The 18,147-nt window shown below is 47.4% G+C and overlaps 1 protein-coding gene across 9 annotated transcripts in view; it reads left to right on the top strand.

Annotated features, from left to right (window-relative positions):
* The window catches only part of LOC122485062 (myosin phosphatase Rho interacting protein), a 154,630-nt gene that overhangs the window by 22,210 nt on the left and 114,273 nt on the right, over positions 1 to 18,147 (top strand). For all 9 annotated transcript variants that reach the window (XM_043583353.1, XM_043583354.1, XM_043583352.1 and 6 more), the window contains exons 2-3: positions 12,271 to 12,348; positions 14,189 to 14,254. In XM_043583353.1, coding sequence (XP_043439288.1) covers positions 12,271 to 12,348; positions 14,189 to 14,254 — 144 coding nt within the window. The remainder of the gene's footprint in view (positions 1 to 12,270; positions 12,349 to 14,188; positions 14,255 to 18,147) is intronic.

Below are 18,147 nucleotides of genomic sequence, written 5' to 3'. Positions count from 1 at the left end.
TGCAGCGAGCTGAGGTGTTGTAAGAGGGAAGGAACGTGGACGGCTTGGGGTCGGGAGATTTGGAACCTGGGAGGGTGAGCAGAATGGGGCAAAGAGCCCTCTACACAGAGAACTGCTTGTGCATTAGCCCAGAGGCCTGGAATATTTTTCTTCCCCTGGGAGGTGTAAGTATAACAGAGCAGTTCAGAGAAGGGGGAGGTGGCAGTGTCCTGGATTAATGGCAGCGGCAGCCACAGTAAGTTCTCAGTAAAAACACTTGGCTTTGGGTCAGTTCCTGTACTTGAAGGGGGTGTGGGATTTTGAGGGGGCCTGTGTAGGGGACAGAAAGGGGACACCAGACCATAGAGGGCCTTCAGGAGGATGGGATGTTATCAAGGGCAGGGAAGGGTGGGACCCACGTTTTTGTATCCACAGTTTTGGGTGCTCGCTCTCCGGTGTCATATTGTGCAATATGTCTGACTGCCTTTCTCAACACCACGTACACTCAGGGTGGGTGAATCTGAGGACAGGAAAAGCGAGGTTAACCACCTGTTAGAAATCCATCACTGACTTCCCTGCTCTTTTAGCCTCAGACAGGCCACGTGTTGCCGAAAGCCGAGCATGTAATGTTCTGGATGCCTTGGAGCTGATTGTGATCGGACGGCTGTGTCCAGAGGCCTGTATGTTTCTGGGAAGCATCAGTGTGGCAGCTTGACAATGCTGTGTAAAGCAGGCCGGGACATTTGCGTCTTCCGCTGCCTGTAGCCTGCCCACTTGGCCTGAGTTGAGATAGTTGGGCTTTCCCTGATGTAACCCAGAACTGCCCGGAGGATGGTGAGAGGGAAAGGGGCAGAAGAACCTCGCCACGGTCAAGTAGACAGGCCCAAGAGGGCGTACGCATGTGGGTGTGTGTGGCCTCCGGGAGAAGCTTTGGAAAGGCCACTGGAGCTCGTGCAGCACAGCTGAGGGCCATGGAGGACCATCCTGGCTGGGGAAGACCCTTGTGGACTACAGAGGTCTTCATGGCTGGAGCCTTTGTGCTCTGGGGCTGTGGAGGGTCTCTTTCCAGGGCTAAATGCCTGTATGTGGGTGGAGGGGGAGTATGCAGGAAGTAACAGGTGTGTCTATTTTTTTTTTTAATGGAACTTTTTATTTTGAGATAAATGTAGTTTCCCATGTAGTTGTAACAAATAACACAGAGCAATCCTACCTACACTTTACCCAGTTTTCCCCAGTGGTGACATTGTAAAATTATAGTACAATGTCAGAACCAGGATATTGACGTTGATGGAGTCGAGATGCAAGGCATTTCTATCCCTGCATGTCCCTCACAGTCAAGCCTCCTGCCCTCCCTCTACCACTGTCTCTTAACCCCTGGCAACCATGAATCTGTTCTCCATTTCTATAAATTGCACATTTCAAGAATTTTATGTAAATGGAATTAACATAACATGTAGCCTTTCAGAACTGTTTCCCCCCCCCGCCGCACCCATCATAATTCTTTGGAGATTCACCCAGATTGTATATATCAAGTTTGTTCCTTTTTACTGCAGACTAGTATTCCGTGGTGTTTATGTACCAGTTTCTGTTTCTGTTTTTTTGTTTTTGTTTTAAGTAGGCTCCATGCCCAACTCAGGGCTTGAACACGCGAGTCTGAGATCAACACCTGAGCTAAGAAAGATCAAGAGTCGGAGGCTTTAACTGACTAAACCACCTGGGCGCCTCTGTACCAGTTTCTTTTTTTTTTTTAATTTTTTTTTCAACGTTTTTTATTTATTTTTGGGACAGAGAGAGACAGAGCATGAACGCGGGAGGGGCAGAGAGAGAGGGAGACACAGAATCGGAAGCAGGCTCCAGGCTCTGAGCCATCAGCCCAGAGCCCGACGCGGGGCTAGAACTCACGGACCGCAAGATCGTGACCTGGCTGAAGTCGGACGCTTAACCGACTGCGCCACCCAGGCGCCCCTTTTTTTTTTTTTTAATTTTTTTTTCAACGTTTTTTATTTAAGTACCAGTTTCTTTTACCAACCATCAGAAGGACATCTGGTTTTCCAATTTTTGGCTATTACAAATAAAGCTTCTATAACCGTTCATAAATGTACAGTTTTTGTGGGATGCAAATTTTTATTTTTCTGGAATAAATACCCAGGTGTGCAATTCCTGGATCACGTGGTAATTGCATGCTTATTTTTTTAAGAAACCACTAAGCTTTTTTATAGTGTCTGTACCGTTTCACATTGCCTCCAGTAATGTGTGAGTGATAGACTTCACATTCTTGCCAGCATTTGGTATTATCACCAATTTTTTTTTTTTAATGTTTATTTACTTTTGAGAGAGAGACAGAGCACGAGCAGGGGAGGAGCACAGAGAGAGGGAGACATAGAATCCGAAGCAGGCTCCAGGCTCTGAGCTGTCAGCACAGAGCCCGATGCGGGGCTCAGACTCACAAACTGTGAGGTCATGACCTGAGCCAAAGTCGGACGCTCAACTGGCTGAGCCACCCAGGCAGGCGCCCCGGTATTGTCACCATTTTTAATTTTAGCCATTCTGATAAGTGTGTATTATTGCCCATGGTTCCAAACAGATCATTTTGGTTTTTTTGTTTGTTTTGGTTTTGGTTTTTAAAGTTTATTTTTTGAGAGAGAGAGAGAGAGAGAATGAGCCTGGGAGAGGCAGAGAGAATCCCAAGCAGGCTCTACACTGTCAGTGTGGAGCCCGATGCAGGTCTCGATCTCATGAATTGTGAGATCATGACCTGAACTGAAATCAAGAGTCAGATGCTTAACCAATTGAGCTACCCAGGAGCCCCAACGGATTGTTTTTTTTTACTATTGAGTTTTGAGTGGTCTCTATATACTATACTTTGTTAGCTATGTGGTTTTCAAATATTTTTATCCCACTCTGTGGGGTTATCTTTTCACCCTCCTGGTAGGGCCTTTTGTATGGCAAAAGTTTGTAATTTTAATGAAGTCCAATTTGCTAGTTTAAGTTTGTGTTTCATTTTGAGTAAATTTTTATAGAAGATTGAACTTTATTTTTTTGCCTGTGGATGTCCAGTTGCTCCATCCAGCACCTTCGTCAAAAGGCTGTCTCTCTTCCGTCGAATTGCTTTAGCACCGTTTTCAAACATTAGGTTGGACATATTTGTGTGGGTCTATTTCTGGGTTCTCTCTTCTGTTCCATTGATCTATGTGTCTCACCTTCCACTAATATAACAGTCTTGAATACTGTGGATATGTAATAAATCATGTAATTGAGTAGGTGAATTCCTCCTTCTTTTTTTAATTTTTAAAGAATTATTCTAGTTCCTTTGACTTTCTGTATAAGTTTCAGAGTAATCTTGTCTATATTTACAAGTCTTACTGAGCTTTTGATTAGTGATTGCATTAATTCTGTATATCAATTTGGAGAGAATTGACATCTTAGAATCTTCCAGTCTATGAACATAATAGGTCTTTCCGTTTTTTAAGATCTTCTTTGGTTTCTTTCATCAGTGTTGTGTAGTTTTTAGCATGCAAATCTTGTACATGCTTTGTTAGATTTACACCTAAGTGTTTCATTATTTTAAGTGATTGTAAATGGTATTATATTTTTAATTTTGGTGTCCATATATTCACTGCTAGTATATATAGAAATAGAATTAATTTTTGTGTCCTGATCTTATACCCTGCATCCTTGTTGAACTCACTTATTAGCTCTAGGAGTTTTTAAAAATACGTTTCATGTTTTCCTACATAGAAAATTGTCTCATGTGTAAACATTTTATTTTTTCTTTTGATCTATATGCTTTCTGTTTCCTTTTCTTGCCTTAATGCACTGGCTAGAAATTCTAGCACTATAGTTCTTTTTTTTTTTTTTTTTTTTTAACGTTTATTTTTGAGACAGAGCATGAGCAGGGGAGGGTCAGAGAGAGAGAGGGAGACACAGAATCTGAAACAGGCTCCAGGCTCTGAGCTGTCAGCACAGAGCTCGACGCGGGGCTTGAACTCACGAACCATGAGATCATGACCTGAGCTGAAGTCGGACACTCAACCGACTGAGCCACCCAGGCGCCCCTCTAGCACGATAGTTCTGAGAGTGGACATCATTGCCTAGTTCCTGATCCTAGAGGGAAAGCATTTCATCTCTCATTTACCTTAAGTATACTGTTAGCTGTAGGTTTTTATAGATGCTCTTTGTCAGTTGAGGAAATTCCCTTCTGTCATGAATAGGTATCGAATTTTGTCAAATGCTTTTTCTAGATTAATTGATGTGATCATAGTTTTTCTTTAGCCTGTTAATATAGTGGATTATATTGACTGAGTTTTCAAATATTGAACCAGTCTTGCATACCTGGAATAAACCCCACTTGGTCATGGTATATAATTCTTTAATTTTTTTGCTGAATTCGTTTGCTAATATTTTGTTGATTTTTGTATCCATATTCATGAGGGATTTTGATCTATAGTTGTGGTTTTTTTTGTTTTTGTTTTTCTGTTTGATAATGTATCTGATTTTGGTATCAGGTTAATACTACCTTCATAAAATGAATTGGAAAGTGTTTCTTCCTCTTCTGTTTTGTGGAAAAGACTATGGTGTTAATTCTTCTTTGAACACTTGTGATTCCCTGATGAAACCATCCAGGCCTGGAGATGTCTTTTTTGGGAGTTTTTTTTATTTTTTATTTTTCAACATTTATTTATTTTTGAGAGACAGAGACAGTGTGAGCAGGGGAAGGTCCAGAGACAGAGGGAGATACAGAATCCAAAGTAGGCTCTAGGCTCTGAGCTGTCAGTACAGAACCCAATGCAGGGCTTGAACCCACAAACTGTGAGATCATGACCTGAGCCAAAACCATGAGTCAGACACTTCACCGACTGAGCCACCCAGGTACCCCTCTTTTTTGGGAGTTTTAAAATTATATGTCAGTTTCCCTAATACAGGATCATTCAGATTATCTGTGATTTTAAGAAATTGGTCTATTTCATCTAAATTGTCAAATTAATGCTTGTAGAGTTTTTCATATTTTTTTTTGTGTGTGTGTAGGATCTGTAGTGATATTTCCTATTTGAATCTTGATTTTAATTTATGCCTTTTTCTTCATCAGGCTTGCCAGAAGTTTGTCAGTTTTTTTATCTTTTCAAAGAACCAGCTCTTTGTTTCATTGATTTTACTGTTTTTCTGTTTCAATTTAATTATTTCTGTTCTTTATGTCCTTCTTTCTTTATATATATATTATATGTCTTTTTCTAGGTTCTTGAGTTGGGAGCTTATTGATTGGAAACTTTTCCTTCTTTCTAATGTAAGCATTTTAATGTTATAACCTTCCTTCTCAACTGTTTTAGTTGTGTCTTATAAATTTTGATATGTTACTTTTAACATTTTTCTTTAAGGTTTCTTCCTTGGCCCATGGATTATTAAGAAGTATATTGTTGTCAATAAATTTCATTAAAAAAAAAAAAAGAAGTATATTGTTTAGCTTCCAGATGTTTGGAGATTTCCTGTTACCTTTCATTGTGGTCAAAGAACATACTCTATGATTTCAGTTCTTTGATCTATTGAGACTTGTTTTATGGCCCAGGATGTGATCTATCATGGTAGCTATTCTGTGGTCACTTAAAAAAACGCATGTTCTGCCGTTGTTTAGTGGATTGTTCTAATAATCGTCGATTAGATTCCGTTGGTTGTTGGTGGTGTTGATTTCTTCTGTATTCTTGCTGATTTTTTAATTTGTTTGTCAGTTGTCGAGAGAGGAGTGTTGAAGTCTCTGACTATAATTGTGGATTTATTTCTCCTTTCACTTCTGTGAAGTTTTTGCTTCACATTACTTTGCAGTTTTGTTATTTGGTGCATATACATTTAGGATTGCTTTGTCTTGTGGAAGTGATCCTTTTGTCACCATATAATGTTTCTGTCTCTGGTTATTTTCTTTATTCTAATCTGATACTAATAAAGCAATTCTGCTGTCCTTTGATTAATATTTGCAAGATGTATCTTTTCCATTCTTTTACTTTCAGCCCACTTGTATCATTATATATGCAGTAAATTTCTTACAGTATGTAGTTAGGTCATTTGAAAAAAATCTTTGTCTCTTTTAGTTGTATTTAGGTCATTTACATTTAATGTAATTATTGATATGTTAGGCCATAATTATTTTTTGTTTCCTGTATGTTCTCTTTGATTATTATTTCTCTTTCTTCTTCAACTTTTTTTTTTTAGTGATCAATTTAGTGATCAATTTTTTAGTGATCAATTATATGTGGTGATTCTATTCAGTATAGATTTTCAGTAATTGCTCCTGGCGTTACATTATGTACACAGCTCATCACTGGTGGTGTCACAGTCTACTGGTGGTGTCAGGTAGTACTTCTTTTTACACCTTTTCCCCTTCTGTAGGTAACTGTCTTAAATATTTCCTCTATGTGATTTAGAACCACATTAGACAGTGTTATAATTTTGCTTCAGTCATCAAACACAATGTAGAAAACTCAAGAGAGGGAAAGCCTGATTACATGTATTTTTGCTTACTGTGTTCTTTTATGATGATCCAAGTTTCCTTATTTTATCATTTCCTTTCTTTTGTCTTTTAAAGTTTATTTATTTATATTGAGAGAGAGAGAGAGAGAGCGAGCATGCTAGCACGCTGAGCAGGGAAGGGGCAGAGAGAGGGGCAGAGGGAGAATCCTAAGGAGGCTCCTGACTGTCAGCACAGAGCCCAGTGCACGGCTCCATCTCACGAAGCATGAGATTGTGACCTGTGCTGAAATCAAGAGTTGGACACTGTTGTCTTTGTTGATTCAGTTTGTGACTCTTCTGGTTCTTAGAATGCCGGCGATTTTTCAATTGAAACCTGGACGTTTTTGTGTTATTTTAGGTGACTGTGGATTGTGTTTGACCCTTGTCTTTCAGTAGGCTTTTTCAGACACTTCTCCAATGGGGATGTAGGGGCGGGTGCTGACATCTTTTAGGTGTAAGTAGAAGTCTAGGCTCTCCACTTGGCCTCCACTGACACCTGAGGCAAGAGGTTCCTTGTTCCTGCAGAGCTGGAGTGAGAGTTCAGCTCCCCACATGGCTTCCTCTGACTCCACCCCACCAGGGTGAGGGAGGGGGCCTTGTTACTGCTGGGTGGGGGTGAAAAATCCCAGCTCCCTGCCTGACTTCCCGACACCTTCCTGATAGGGGTAGTGGGGCACCTCTTTGCTGGCAAGGTGGAAGCCTTTGCTGGCATGGGGCTAGTCTGAGGCTTTCCTGTCATGTCTGGCTGGAATAGGGCAGTTATAATCTAAGAAGTTTCTGTCTTACCAGGTTCTTCCTTCCCTGGTTCTTCAGCTAGAGAGAGCAGCTTTTATTGGGCTTTTGTTTGTGCCTGTTGGCATTTCCAGGTTGCTCATTCTTCCAATGCCTGGTCTGGGATGGTGAGACAAAAAGAGAACCCAGGGGCACACGTCTCCATGTTGTTTTTAGGTCTCAAAGTCCCCAGCCCCCTTCTCCGCCACTTTCTCTCCACCTTGCGGAGTCTTATGTTTTTCTTATATACAGTGTCCAGGGTTTTACTTGCACTTAGTAAGAGGAATAGGGCAAATTAACGTCTTACCTGCTTCCCAGGAAGCACAAGTTTCAAGTAACCACTTTTGAAAGGGCTTATGGTTGAGGAGTGTGCCGGACCACCAACAGCCTCTCCCTAGAGACCAGCCAGAAGCGCGGCCTCTGGTTTACTGGATCTGTGAGGGAAGGCTGAGTTTAATGAGAAGAGAAAGAGCTCAGGGGGACACTCTCCTGTCATGACTATTAATGGGGTTTGGACCAGTATGCTTCCTCTTGAAGCATGGGTGGCCTGCTTGAAACAGAACTCAGTCCCTTCCTTTGGGTCCTTACAGCGCATCTTGGATCCTCAGTATCGACAACAAATACCTGCCTCTCCCCTTCACCCTCTTCCCCACCCCTGCCCCTGTGCCCCAGCCAGGAAGCAACATCAAAGCTAGGATACCGCTGAGTTGCTAGAGCTCACTCCCCTGTGCCAGCTCCTTTAGGGTTGTCTGTTTCAAAATCTGCGTTTCAGGTTATTATGGGGCTCTCAGAAAGAGAATGCCTTCCAGCCTGTCGGAGGCCCAGCCCCAGCAAAGCAGATGAGGCCAGAGAGGGAGGAATGCTGCCTTACAAGAGCGGCTCTGGTGGCACTAAGGACATACAGATGTGGCTGGGTCTGCTGTCAGAGAAATCGTGGGAGAAGCGGTCGGGCTTCCTGGGATGCCTTTCCCGTGCCTGCAGGACGAAGAGCCGGGTGGCCGAGTCAGGACCACGGGTTATTTGGGAAAGAAGATCAGAGAGTGGGGTATTCCGGTGTGTGGCTCTTGGGCTTGCGAAACGGTTAGTCTCGATGTTCGCAGTAAGCGATGCCTGAGAGTTTTAAGGAGGGATTTGTGCTGTTAGATTGGCTCCTCCTCTCCATCCCCACAGACGCATTCGTTCCACCCCTATGCCTTTGCTCTGACTATGCCTGTCCCCAGAGAGTCTTCTCCACCCCAGGCCACACTTCCGTGGGGGTGGGGGGGAGGGGGGCCCCTCACCTCCGTCACGGTTGCTCCCGCCCTACCTCCTGTTTGCTTGCTTGGATGGCAGTGTCGGGTGGCGGGTACCTTCCTGTCTCCTGATGACCCTAGAATTGCACAGTGGACACCTGGAGGTTCGTGGCAGCCAGCTCCAGGTACCAAGTCAACCCTTTTACGAGCTCCTTGTTGCACCCCTACCCTGTCAGGTCTGTGCCTGCTGCCTCTGGCTCCTTCTCTAGGCTCTGTCTGGCATGTTCTGGCTCCTCTTCTACAAACCCGTGGACTGGGGTCATTGCCCTTTTAAGCCTTTGTCCTGGTGTCTTTGAATGGAGTTTCCCCAAATATGGCCAGGGGCCGGGGGCCGGGGGCAAGAGTCACTTGAAAACTCACGTAGTGATGCCCCCTCCTCCGCCCCTCCCAAGGTTTGGGAGAATGACTCACTAGTTTACTTTTACTTGGGACTATGCAGCTATGATGGTAGGAGCAGTCTCGTATTTATCTCTGCTTCCCCACTGCCTGACACTGGGAAATGATTTTTAACGACTTTATTGAGATAAAATTCACATACCGTACAGTCGACCCATTTGAAGTGTATACAGTTTGATGATTTGCAGTATATTCCCAGAGATGTGCATCCATCACCAAAATCAATTTTAGCACATTGTCGTCATCCCAAAAAGAAACCTTTATCCCTTAGCTGTCACCCCCTAGTCCTTCCATCCCCTCAGCCCTAGGCAGCCCTAGGCAGCCACTAATCTGCTTTCTGTCCCTGTGGATTTGCCTTGGTAAATGCTCCTGATGGAACGTTACCTGCTTCCCAGCTTGCTCTTCCTGTAAAGCACTTGTTTTCCTGCCCTGTGTCCTCCATTGGCCCAGCCTTCCCACTTTTCGGGACAGCCTGCCCACCTGGAAGGGTCCCCTTTGGGTGGTCTGTAGCAAGAAGGACGTGGCAAAGTGAGGCGGGTGCTGCCAGTCTCCCTGGCATATGGTACACGGGGCCAGCGCACAGTAGGTTCGAGTAAGTGTTGAGTGAATAACGGTGCCAGTGATGGGTTTGTGGTAGGAGCGGGCCAGGATCTGAGGGGACCTCCGGTCTCCCACTGCTCCTTTCGGGGAAAGTGCAGGTAGATGTAGCTATGATAGGAGTTCACCCCAAAGCCCTGCAGCCAGAGAGTAGGAGAGTGGCATGCAGTCAAAACCAGACGGGATCGTTGTCCAGCCTCCTGAATTCACACGTCAGGGAACTGCCGTCCAAGAAGCGAAGTCACCTGGCCCAGGATCCCCCCCTGGCCCTGACCCATCCATCCTGTGTGTGCATATTCCTGAGTGGTTCGCTTGCCGGCTTAGGGAATGGCTGGGCGCTGCTCATGTTTGCTGAGAAAACAGACCTTACTCTCCTTGCTTGTGCTTTCCGAGGCAGAATTTCATTCCACCTCCCCCGTGGCCCTCCTGGGTCGTGTCCCTCTAACCCCTGGTTCTCTGCCAGCACCCACCTCCTGTGTTTCATCAAAGCCAGTCCCTCACTCCCTTTCTTCAGCCCACTCCATGCCCCTTGCCTGAAGCCCCTCTTACCTACTTTGTTCACTTTCATGAAAAGCCAGAGCCTCCCCTGGGGGCCTTGAGGACCCTGCAGAAGCCAAGAAAGGGGGAGGTTCTTGGCTTACCCTGGAGTGCTGTGTGACCTCTGGCAAGTGACCTTCCCTCTCTGAGTCACAGATTCCACAGCTATAAAATGAGGTGGTGTGACAGACAGGGCGCCCAGTTTGGAGAGTGTTGAATAAAAAGCATGTTAAGAGGACCCCTAAGGCTTTCCCAGAGATTAGTCATGGGTGTAGGGGTTTGGGTTTTAATTTGTGTTACTGCCCCCCAAAGGGTAGTGGACAAATTGGCTTGGTTGTGCCTTTTCCAGCTGCTCTTTGCCAGCTGGGTATGGCTGAAAAGGGACGTGGAGCCAGAGTGTCTGTCTAGATCTTTTAACTCATGTTGAGTTCCTACTGTCAGGGTCTTGGGGGCTGGGGGAACTCTTTATAAAAAAATGAATAGCTAATGCTTATTATGCACTTACAGGCCAAACGCTGTGCTTAGTGGGCTTTTTCTCATACAATTTTTTTGGAGATACAATTTACATATTATAAAATTCACCCTCTTGGGGCGCCTGGGTGGCTCAGTCGGTTAAGCGGCCGACTTCGGCTCAGGTCATGATCTCGCGGTCCGTTTCAGATTCTGTGTCTCCCTCTCTCTGACCCTCCCCCATTCATGCTCTGTCTCTCTCTGTCTCAAAAATAAATAAACGTTAAAACAACAACAACAACAACAACAAAATTCACCCTTTTAAAGTGCACAGTTGAGTAGTTTTTAACATATTCACCAGGTCGTTCATCTATCTCCACTTCCTAATTACAGAACATTTTCATCACCCTCAAAAAGAAACCCCGTACCATTCAGAATGGGGCGCCTGGGTGGCTCAGTCCGATAAGCGTCCAGCTTCGGCTCAGGTCATGATCTCGCGGTTTGTGAGTCTGGGCCCCGCATCGGGCTCTGTGCTGTCAGTGCAGAGCCTGCTTCAGAGCCTCTGTCTCCCTGTCTCTCTGCCCCTCCCCTGCTTGCACTCCTGAGCTCACTTTGTCTCTGTCCCAAAGAAGATAAACGTTTTTTTAAAAAAATAAAGAAACCCCATACCTGTTAGCCGTCACTTCCCTTTCCCGCTCCCTCCATGTCCTGGTGACCATTAATCTGCCTTCTGTTTGTGTGGATTTAGCTATTCTGGATATTTCATGTACATGGAATCATACAAAATGTGGTCTTCTGTGTTTGTGTTCTCTCACTTAGCATGTTTTCAGTGTTCATCCCTGTTGTAGAATGTGCCAGTACTTCATGCCCTTTTATTACTAATACTCTGTTGTATGGATAGGCCACATTTTGTTTATCCATTCACGTGTTGGTGGGCATTGGGGCTGTTTCTGCCTCTTGGCAATTGTGAGGAGTGCTGCTATGAACGTTCATGTCCAAGTTTTATTTGAGCACCTGATTCTAGTTTCCTTGGGTGTATATAGCTAGGAGTGGAGTCCCGGGTCGTGTGGAATTCTATGTTTAACTCTTTGAGGACCTGCCAGATTTTTCCACGGTGGCTGCACCATTTTATATTCCTGTGCTGTCTTACTTACGTTACCTCATCAGTCCTCACATGAGTCTCGTGAGGTATAGATGCAGTTATCATCACCCCCACCTTCCAAGTGGGAGAATTGAGACCCAGCATTTTCAGCCCAATGTCACCTAGCCGGGAAGTTGGTGATTCTTTGGCCAGTGTTAGCCGGGATCACTAAAGCGGTGTCTCTTCTCCCAGGCCTTTTTGTATCGTTAGAATGAGGACTTTTGACTCTGTTGTTTGCGTGATACACCTAGTACCCAGCACGCATTACACTCACCTGGTGATTGAAAATACCATTGTTTCCTGACCGTGGTGGCTTGATCAAGAACTTGAGGGAGGCACGTGTTTCTTAGGAGTCCGTGTGCTCTCCAGGTTTTCAGGGTTCTGCTGGGTTTCGTGTTACTTGCTGCACACCAGATTCTGCAGACCCCCCGGGAGCTTCTGGGTCACAAACATCTTTCTTGGAGACTCGGCCTGGGGAATGAGATGCCTGGTGTGTGCTAAGCAGGGGTGACTTCTGGTTTCAGTGAGTGCTTATCTTCAGCTTGACCACTGAACCTGTTCTCTCTCCGGTCCAAGGCACTGATGACCTCTGCCCTCTTTTTTCTCCTCCAGGCAAAACCTATTTATGGTGGCTGGCTGCTCCTGGCTCCAGATGGGACTGACTTTGACAACCCAGTACATCGGTCTCGGGTAAGGTTGTCAGAATGAATTCTCGAAGTGGGAGGAGCTCCAGAGGGACCCTTCTAGGGGCAAGTCGATGGAGTGGGGAAGGGAGATGGGGAGTTAACAGTGGGTCGTGAGATGGCAGGATCAGCAGGGAACCCCCATTCGGCAGACTTGTAGGTCCAACAGGAAAAGTCTCCATGATCCTAGTTATGCCACCCTTGAAAAGGAGCTGCTCTCACCTGGTGCCTCCTGTTTCTTGGGTCAGCTTGACTCCAGAAACAGTTAAATGTAAAAAGCAGAATAGCAGTTCATTAAACATTTGCTTTATGCTAATTAGGCTTCCGGTTAGCTCCTTCCCTCCTTGCCTCATCTATCCTCCCAGGTGAGGGGATCAGCAGATGAGCACTAGTGAAGGGATGAGGGACTGGAGGGCCAACTTTGCTCTGGCCCCATCTCTCCTGGGCACCCCAGCCCAGTAGGGGAGCACCCAGGTCTGCTGGAGCACTGAGACGATTAAACCAACACTGTCCCGGAACAGTACTTTGTTCCTCTGCCTGGGGGCCTCTTTGGATGACTAGTTAAAACACCATCTTTCCTTTTCCACGTGTTCTTTTCCAGGTGTTGCGGCCCATACCCTGTAAATTGCTCCAGCTCCTCTTCCTTCCCGTCCCCTGGTCCCTGAGGGAGCCTCTGCTCTGCCTCTTGATCTCTGCTGCCCCCCTGGCCCCAGTGCTACACTCTGGGGTGGGGGCCGTGGTGCCCCACAGACCTTGCATTATGCCTGGGATCTTTAGGATGACTTCTGGTATGGGTTTTGACTTTAAAGATGCCAAATAGGAGCCTTGAAGAGGTTTCTCAGGAAGACTTCAAGTGGCCTCTCCCTGGATACCCAGCATGGGACCAGCCTTCCACGTCCTTTTTGCAAGGCCATTTGGGCATCCTGTGCCATCCAGGCAGAAGGACGACAGGGGTGACTGTGTTCCAATGTCCGCAGTAACCAGGGAGCAGCTCCCTTTCCTGTTTTATATCTGGGTCATACAGAATTGCCATTTCCATCTTCTGATGAGAAAAACATTATTACGAATGATATAATTCTGGCCCAAAGCAGAGAGGCGTGATAGCTTAGTTCTTGTGGCCTTATTGCCAATGAAAGTATGAATTTTGTTGGGCTTTTTGAAATGTTCAAAATAGGTCATGGATCCCCATGATGATCTCTGGGGTTCAGGGACCAAGAGTCTCTTGTGCTGGACATGTATTCCCCCCGACAAGAAGGAAAGCGTTGGCTCTTGTGGCTCTTTCTGTTCTGCTGTTAGTGCTTTTGGGGTCCGCCAGCCCCCACGGCCTGTCCTTTGGGTGGAGCGTGGAGAGGGGCGCCCTTCGCTATCGATCACTCCTCGGACATCAGAGTCATTCCTACGGGTCTCCCTCCTCCTCACTTTTGATTTTTGTTTGCTCACTTATCCTCAGTGAACACTGGAGCCTGACTGCCTTTTCCCTGTCTCTGATTCCCTGTGGGTCATTGGAACAACCCTTTTATAGCAGTTTCCTAGGTTTTTTTTAGAAGTGGGGGATCAGGGCCTGGCATTCTCAGGTTATTCCATACTGTGCCATACAGTTCATCAAATAAAAACTGACACCACGTTATGTGGTAAGTTCTGTGCTGGGTACATAGAAAACACAGAATATACAGAAATACAGAAAAGACTCCCCTGGCTGTCTAATAAATTACCATTCTTATGCCTTGGGTCCCTCTTTTCCTGCCATCTACCCCAGAAATGAAAGGCGTGGAGCCGGCATTGGTCTGACATAGGCTTGTCAGGCACGGGGACTCCCTCCTAACCACCCACTCTATGCTCCGTTGCAGAAATGGCAGCGGCGGTTCTTCATCCTCTACGAGCATGGCCTCCTGCGCTACGCCCTGGACGAGATGGTGAGTGTCGTTCCGCGCCCACTCCGTGCCTCTCGCCTCCCCTAGGGCCCCTTCATCGCGGCTCCGCTTGGGTCGTCTGCGAGCACAGCGGTGTGCTTGGGTGTTCCTTTGGGAGCCTGGAATTTGAAGAACTTGGGGTGTGTGTGAGAGATGGCCCTGAGAACCCAGACCTTTGCTGGGCAGCATTGTCACAGGTGCGAGTGAGTAGCAAGGGAGGAAGCCCCTGTGTTCCAGGCTGACAGGAGTCCCACTTGGCCAGTTAGCGAGAAGCAGAACAGGCTGTGGGCCTGCGGGGACGGGTGGGAGGCCGACCCTGGGCATGTGTGTGTGAGTTGAGCACATGTGCATTCACGTGCTGTCGTCCCACGACTGCCTCTCAGTTCCATTGCCGCAGTTAGTCTCGTCCTGTTGGACCTTCAGGGGCCTCCTGGCCACGGGGTCAGTTTTCTCCTGGTGGCTGAAACAGGACACGGGGCTCCTTCCTGCCCTGCCGCGCACCAGCTTTGCTCTGGTTTGCTCCCTGCTTCCTGGGCTGGATGAGTGTTTATTGCTCTTGGTCCAGAGGCAAACCTGAAAACCAACCAGGTGGAAAGTTGTTGTGGCTTTTCTTTTTCCATCCACGTCGCCTGAGTTTTTCTCTACGGAGATCGGTCTCTCCTAACTAATCTAAAGTATGACTGAGTTCCAAGTTTTATGAAGGGTTGAAGGCAGAAGATTTTAGTACCTTTTCCTGTTCCACTTGAGTTTGTGTGCATTTATGTGGGCAGCATTTTTAACCGGGACTGTCCTGGAAAATCGGGTCATACTGTGTGAAATAGGTTGACCCCCATCCCACCCAGAGTTCATTTTCTTTTCGCTACAGGAGTGAGGGCAGGGTCCTGGAAGTGTGAGCAGAGATAACTGTCCTCTCCAAGGACCTTGTAGGCTGTTGGGACATTTGGATTTTAGGGTGGTCAGTAGAGCTGGGTGACAAGGCCACAAGTGAGTCCATTTCCAAATGGGGTTCCTAATATTTGTGATGTGATGCTTTCTCTTTTCTGTTTCTCAGCTGAATTAGTGGGTATGATATTTAGGTAATGGAATTAGCAGGTATGATACCTGTTCTATATCAACCATTGCCTCATTGGTTCCTTCTTTCTCATTCTTTCTGGTGAGTGTATTAGAACAGTGTAATGGGCCCCAGAGGGTTTTTGCCATGGAAGCATCTGTGGTCCGAAGTAGATTGGAGGTGAGCATCGGTGGGGTGTGGTAGAATTCACTAGAAAAAGGAGCAGGGGAACCGATTCACTTGGATACCCGTTTCCTTCAGGGAAAAGGTATGCAGGCCTGGAGGCAGACCCGGCCCTGCCCTCTGCACTCTTCCAGCTTGGCCATCATGCAGGTCGTAGCCCCGGGTGGGAGATGGGCTTCTGCAAGCCTTGAAGTTTACTTTTGTCCTCCCTGTGCTTGGCTGCCTTGTTCTTAAGTCCCCCAAACCCTAACAGTAGTAGAGAAGGAGCCTCAGAGGTCACTGGCTTACATCCAGGCTGGGCTACACCGTGAACCCTCCCGAAAAAGAGTTCCCTGGACTTTGCTTGGAGACCGATTATTCTGGTCAGGAAACCTTTCTGTAGGTCTACTGGAGTCCAGTATGGTCTTTTGTTCCCTTCAGCTCAGTTGCACATGCACAAAGCGAGGGTGGCTACCGTGGATGCCTTTGTGTCTGCACAAATGGAGAGCACATGATGCATCCCAAGAGCTGCTCCTAAAGAATTGAGGCTGGTGAGCCGTGAGTACTGACACCTTGCAGTACGTTTTGGTCTCCCAGCAACCCAGATGTTGGTTGGGTATTATTTCACGTGCCGCTGGGGCAGAGGTCGGACCGTGCCAGCCACATGGGAAAAGAAGCCCCGGGAAAAGTGTGGGCTACAGAGAGGGCATTGTGGGGGATGCCCAGAGTTGAGTTTTGGGCCATGGGCCACTTTCTGGCAGATGACCTTGGAGCCGAAGAGGCTGACCTGGTGTGCCATTTAGTGTTGAAATGTTAGTGTGGGCATTGCAGAGACGCTGCACCTCCAGGGAGTAGAGAGGCGTTATTTCTGTGAGTGAAAAAAGACAGTGTCAGTTGTGTTGAAATACCTTTAAAGCAGCATCTCAGGTGTGTGAGGGTTTTCCCTGTTGTGTTAGGAAAGTGCTTTGGGGGAAAGTTGCAGGAAAGCGTCTGGCCTGCAGTTGACAAGAGGCTGGGTGAAGGAGGCAGTCAGATGCCAGCTGCCCATGGTCAGCGTTGGCGGCCGTTGCAGGTGGGCTCTATCTTGCAAGGGCTGGAGGGGCCTCTCCCACCCCAGTGGTCCGTATCGGGCCTTGTTCTTCCTGGCCACTCCCCAGTGAGCACAATCCAGAATCCTGGAGCCCCAACCCAAAGGTCAGCTTTCCCGACGCCTAGACGCCTGCCTCTGCCCGGCTGGCAGGGTCCTGAGACCTGGAGCGGGAGAGCTTTGCAGGCAGGCTCTTGTCTGAACTGAACGCAGCCGTGCTGGGAGTTTCTCTTAGAGTACGTAAAGTAGAGCCATGGTCCTCAGCTGGGGACCGCTGTGCCTCTCAGGGCCACTTGGCAACGTCTGGAATCTTCGACTCTTGCAACTGTGCAGGTTGCTCTGGACACCTAAGGGTAGAGGCCAGGATTGCTGTGACGCACGGGACAGGCCTCACAACAGGGAACGATCCGGCCCCAAATGTCAGCAGTGCTAAGGCTGAGAGACCCTCCCGGGTGATCTGGTCAGTGGCTTGTGTAAAATTTTTTTTATTTTTTGAATTAAAATATAAGTTTGACTTGCTTTCTTTTCACCCCTGTTCTTGAGGTGAGGAAGGACTCCACTGTCTGATTTCCTGGGAGTGGGGGAGGTGAATGGGGCAGCGTTAGCCAGCTGGCTGGCGTGGTAAATGCCAGACGTGGAATGGGGTAGGCCTGTTCCTGGAGTGCAGTGGTTTCTGCCGGGGGCCCCGCACATTGGGAGTCCACAGGTCTAGGAGGATTGCCTATGTGCGTAGCTGCTACCCAGGGAGCATATACGTACCACTTCCTGCGCTGTGTTCAGACCACCATGCTGTATAATGGCCACACCTTGGTGTTGGTTGGTCTCTAACATCAGCGGCCCTGGCTCTGGGAAGCCTGTAGCCACTGCTGGTCCTTCCGCTCCTGCCGAGCCCGCGCCCTCGACCCTCCTGCTCAGAGCTCCTCTACTGCCTGTAATACGTCATAGCATTTTAGGGCTGGGCTGTCCCCTTAACACGAGTCACAATCGGTTTCAAGTTGTTACTTGACTTTTATACAATGTTATTGTTTGTTTTCATTGGTTTAAATGTTATCAACTAGATGGTGACTTTTTGTCCATCACTAGGCCCTCGATAATTCTTGGTCTCTGTCTCCATCATCTAGCCGGGGCCTTGCTGGGGTGGCACAGGCCTAGTAAATACTTGTTGAGTTGAAGTAACCAGCTTCCGGGAGAGGCACGAGGTGTGTTGTGTGTTCCAGCCCTTACTGGAGGGGAGAACGCGCTCCGGAAGGCTCCAGAGAACAGTGTGAGAAAGGTTGTCCCGGGCCCCCCTGGGCTGGAACGGACAAGGGCATGGCGGTTGTCAGGAGGTCCCGGGAGGAGAAGGAAGGCTGCACTCCCTGGGGCCGTGCCTGCTTCAGGGGCTGCTTCCAGAGGCTCTTTCGTTCTGAGACCTCTGCTGGGTCTGGAGCCGTTACGCCTAGTCCCGCTCCACGGGCTGACTGTTGCCATTCTCTCCCCGGCAGCTCTGAGATGGGGCTAACCTTTGCAAATCGCTTTTCCTTTTTTGGGAAATTTCTTTCTCGATACACCCACATACCCTGTAACTGGTGGGTGTGGAGGAGAGGCACATTTCCC

Source organism: Prionailurus bengalensis, chromosome E1 (assembly GCF_016509475.1).
Source record: "Prionailurus bengalensis isolate Pbe53 chromosome E1, Fcat_Pben_1.1_paternal_pri, whole genome shotgun sequence".
Lineage (NCBI taxonomy): Eukaryota > Metazoa > Chordata > Mammalia > Carnivora > Felidae > Prionailurus > Prionailurus bengalensis.
The sequence above is the reverse complement of the archived record's forward strand: the minus strand, read 5'-3'. Positions and strand labels throughout refer to the sequence as shown.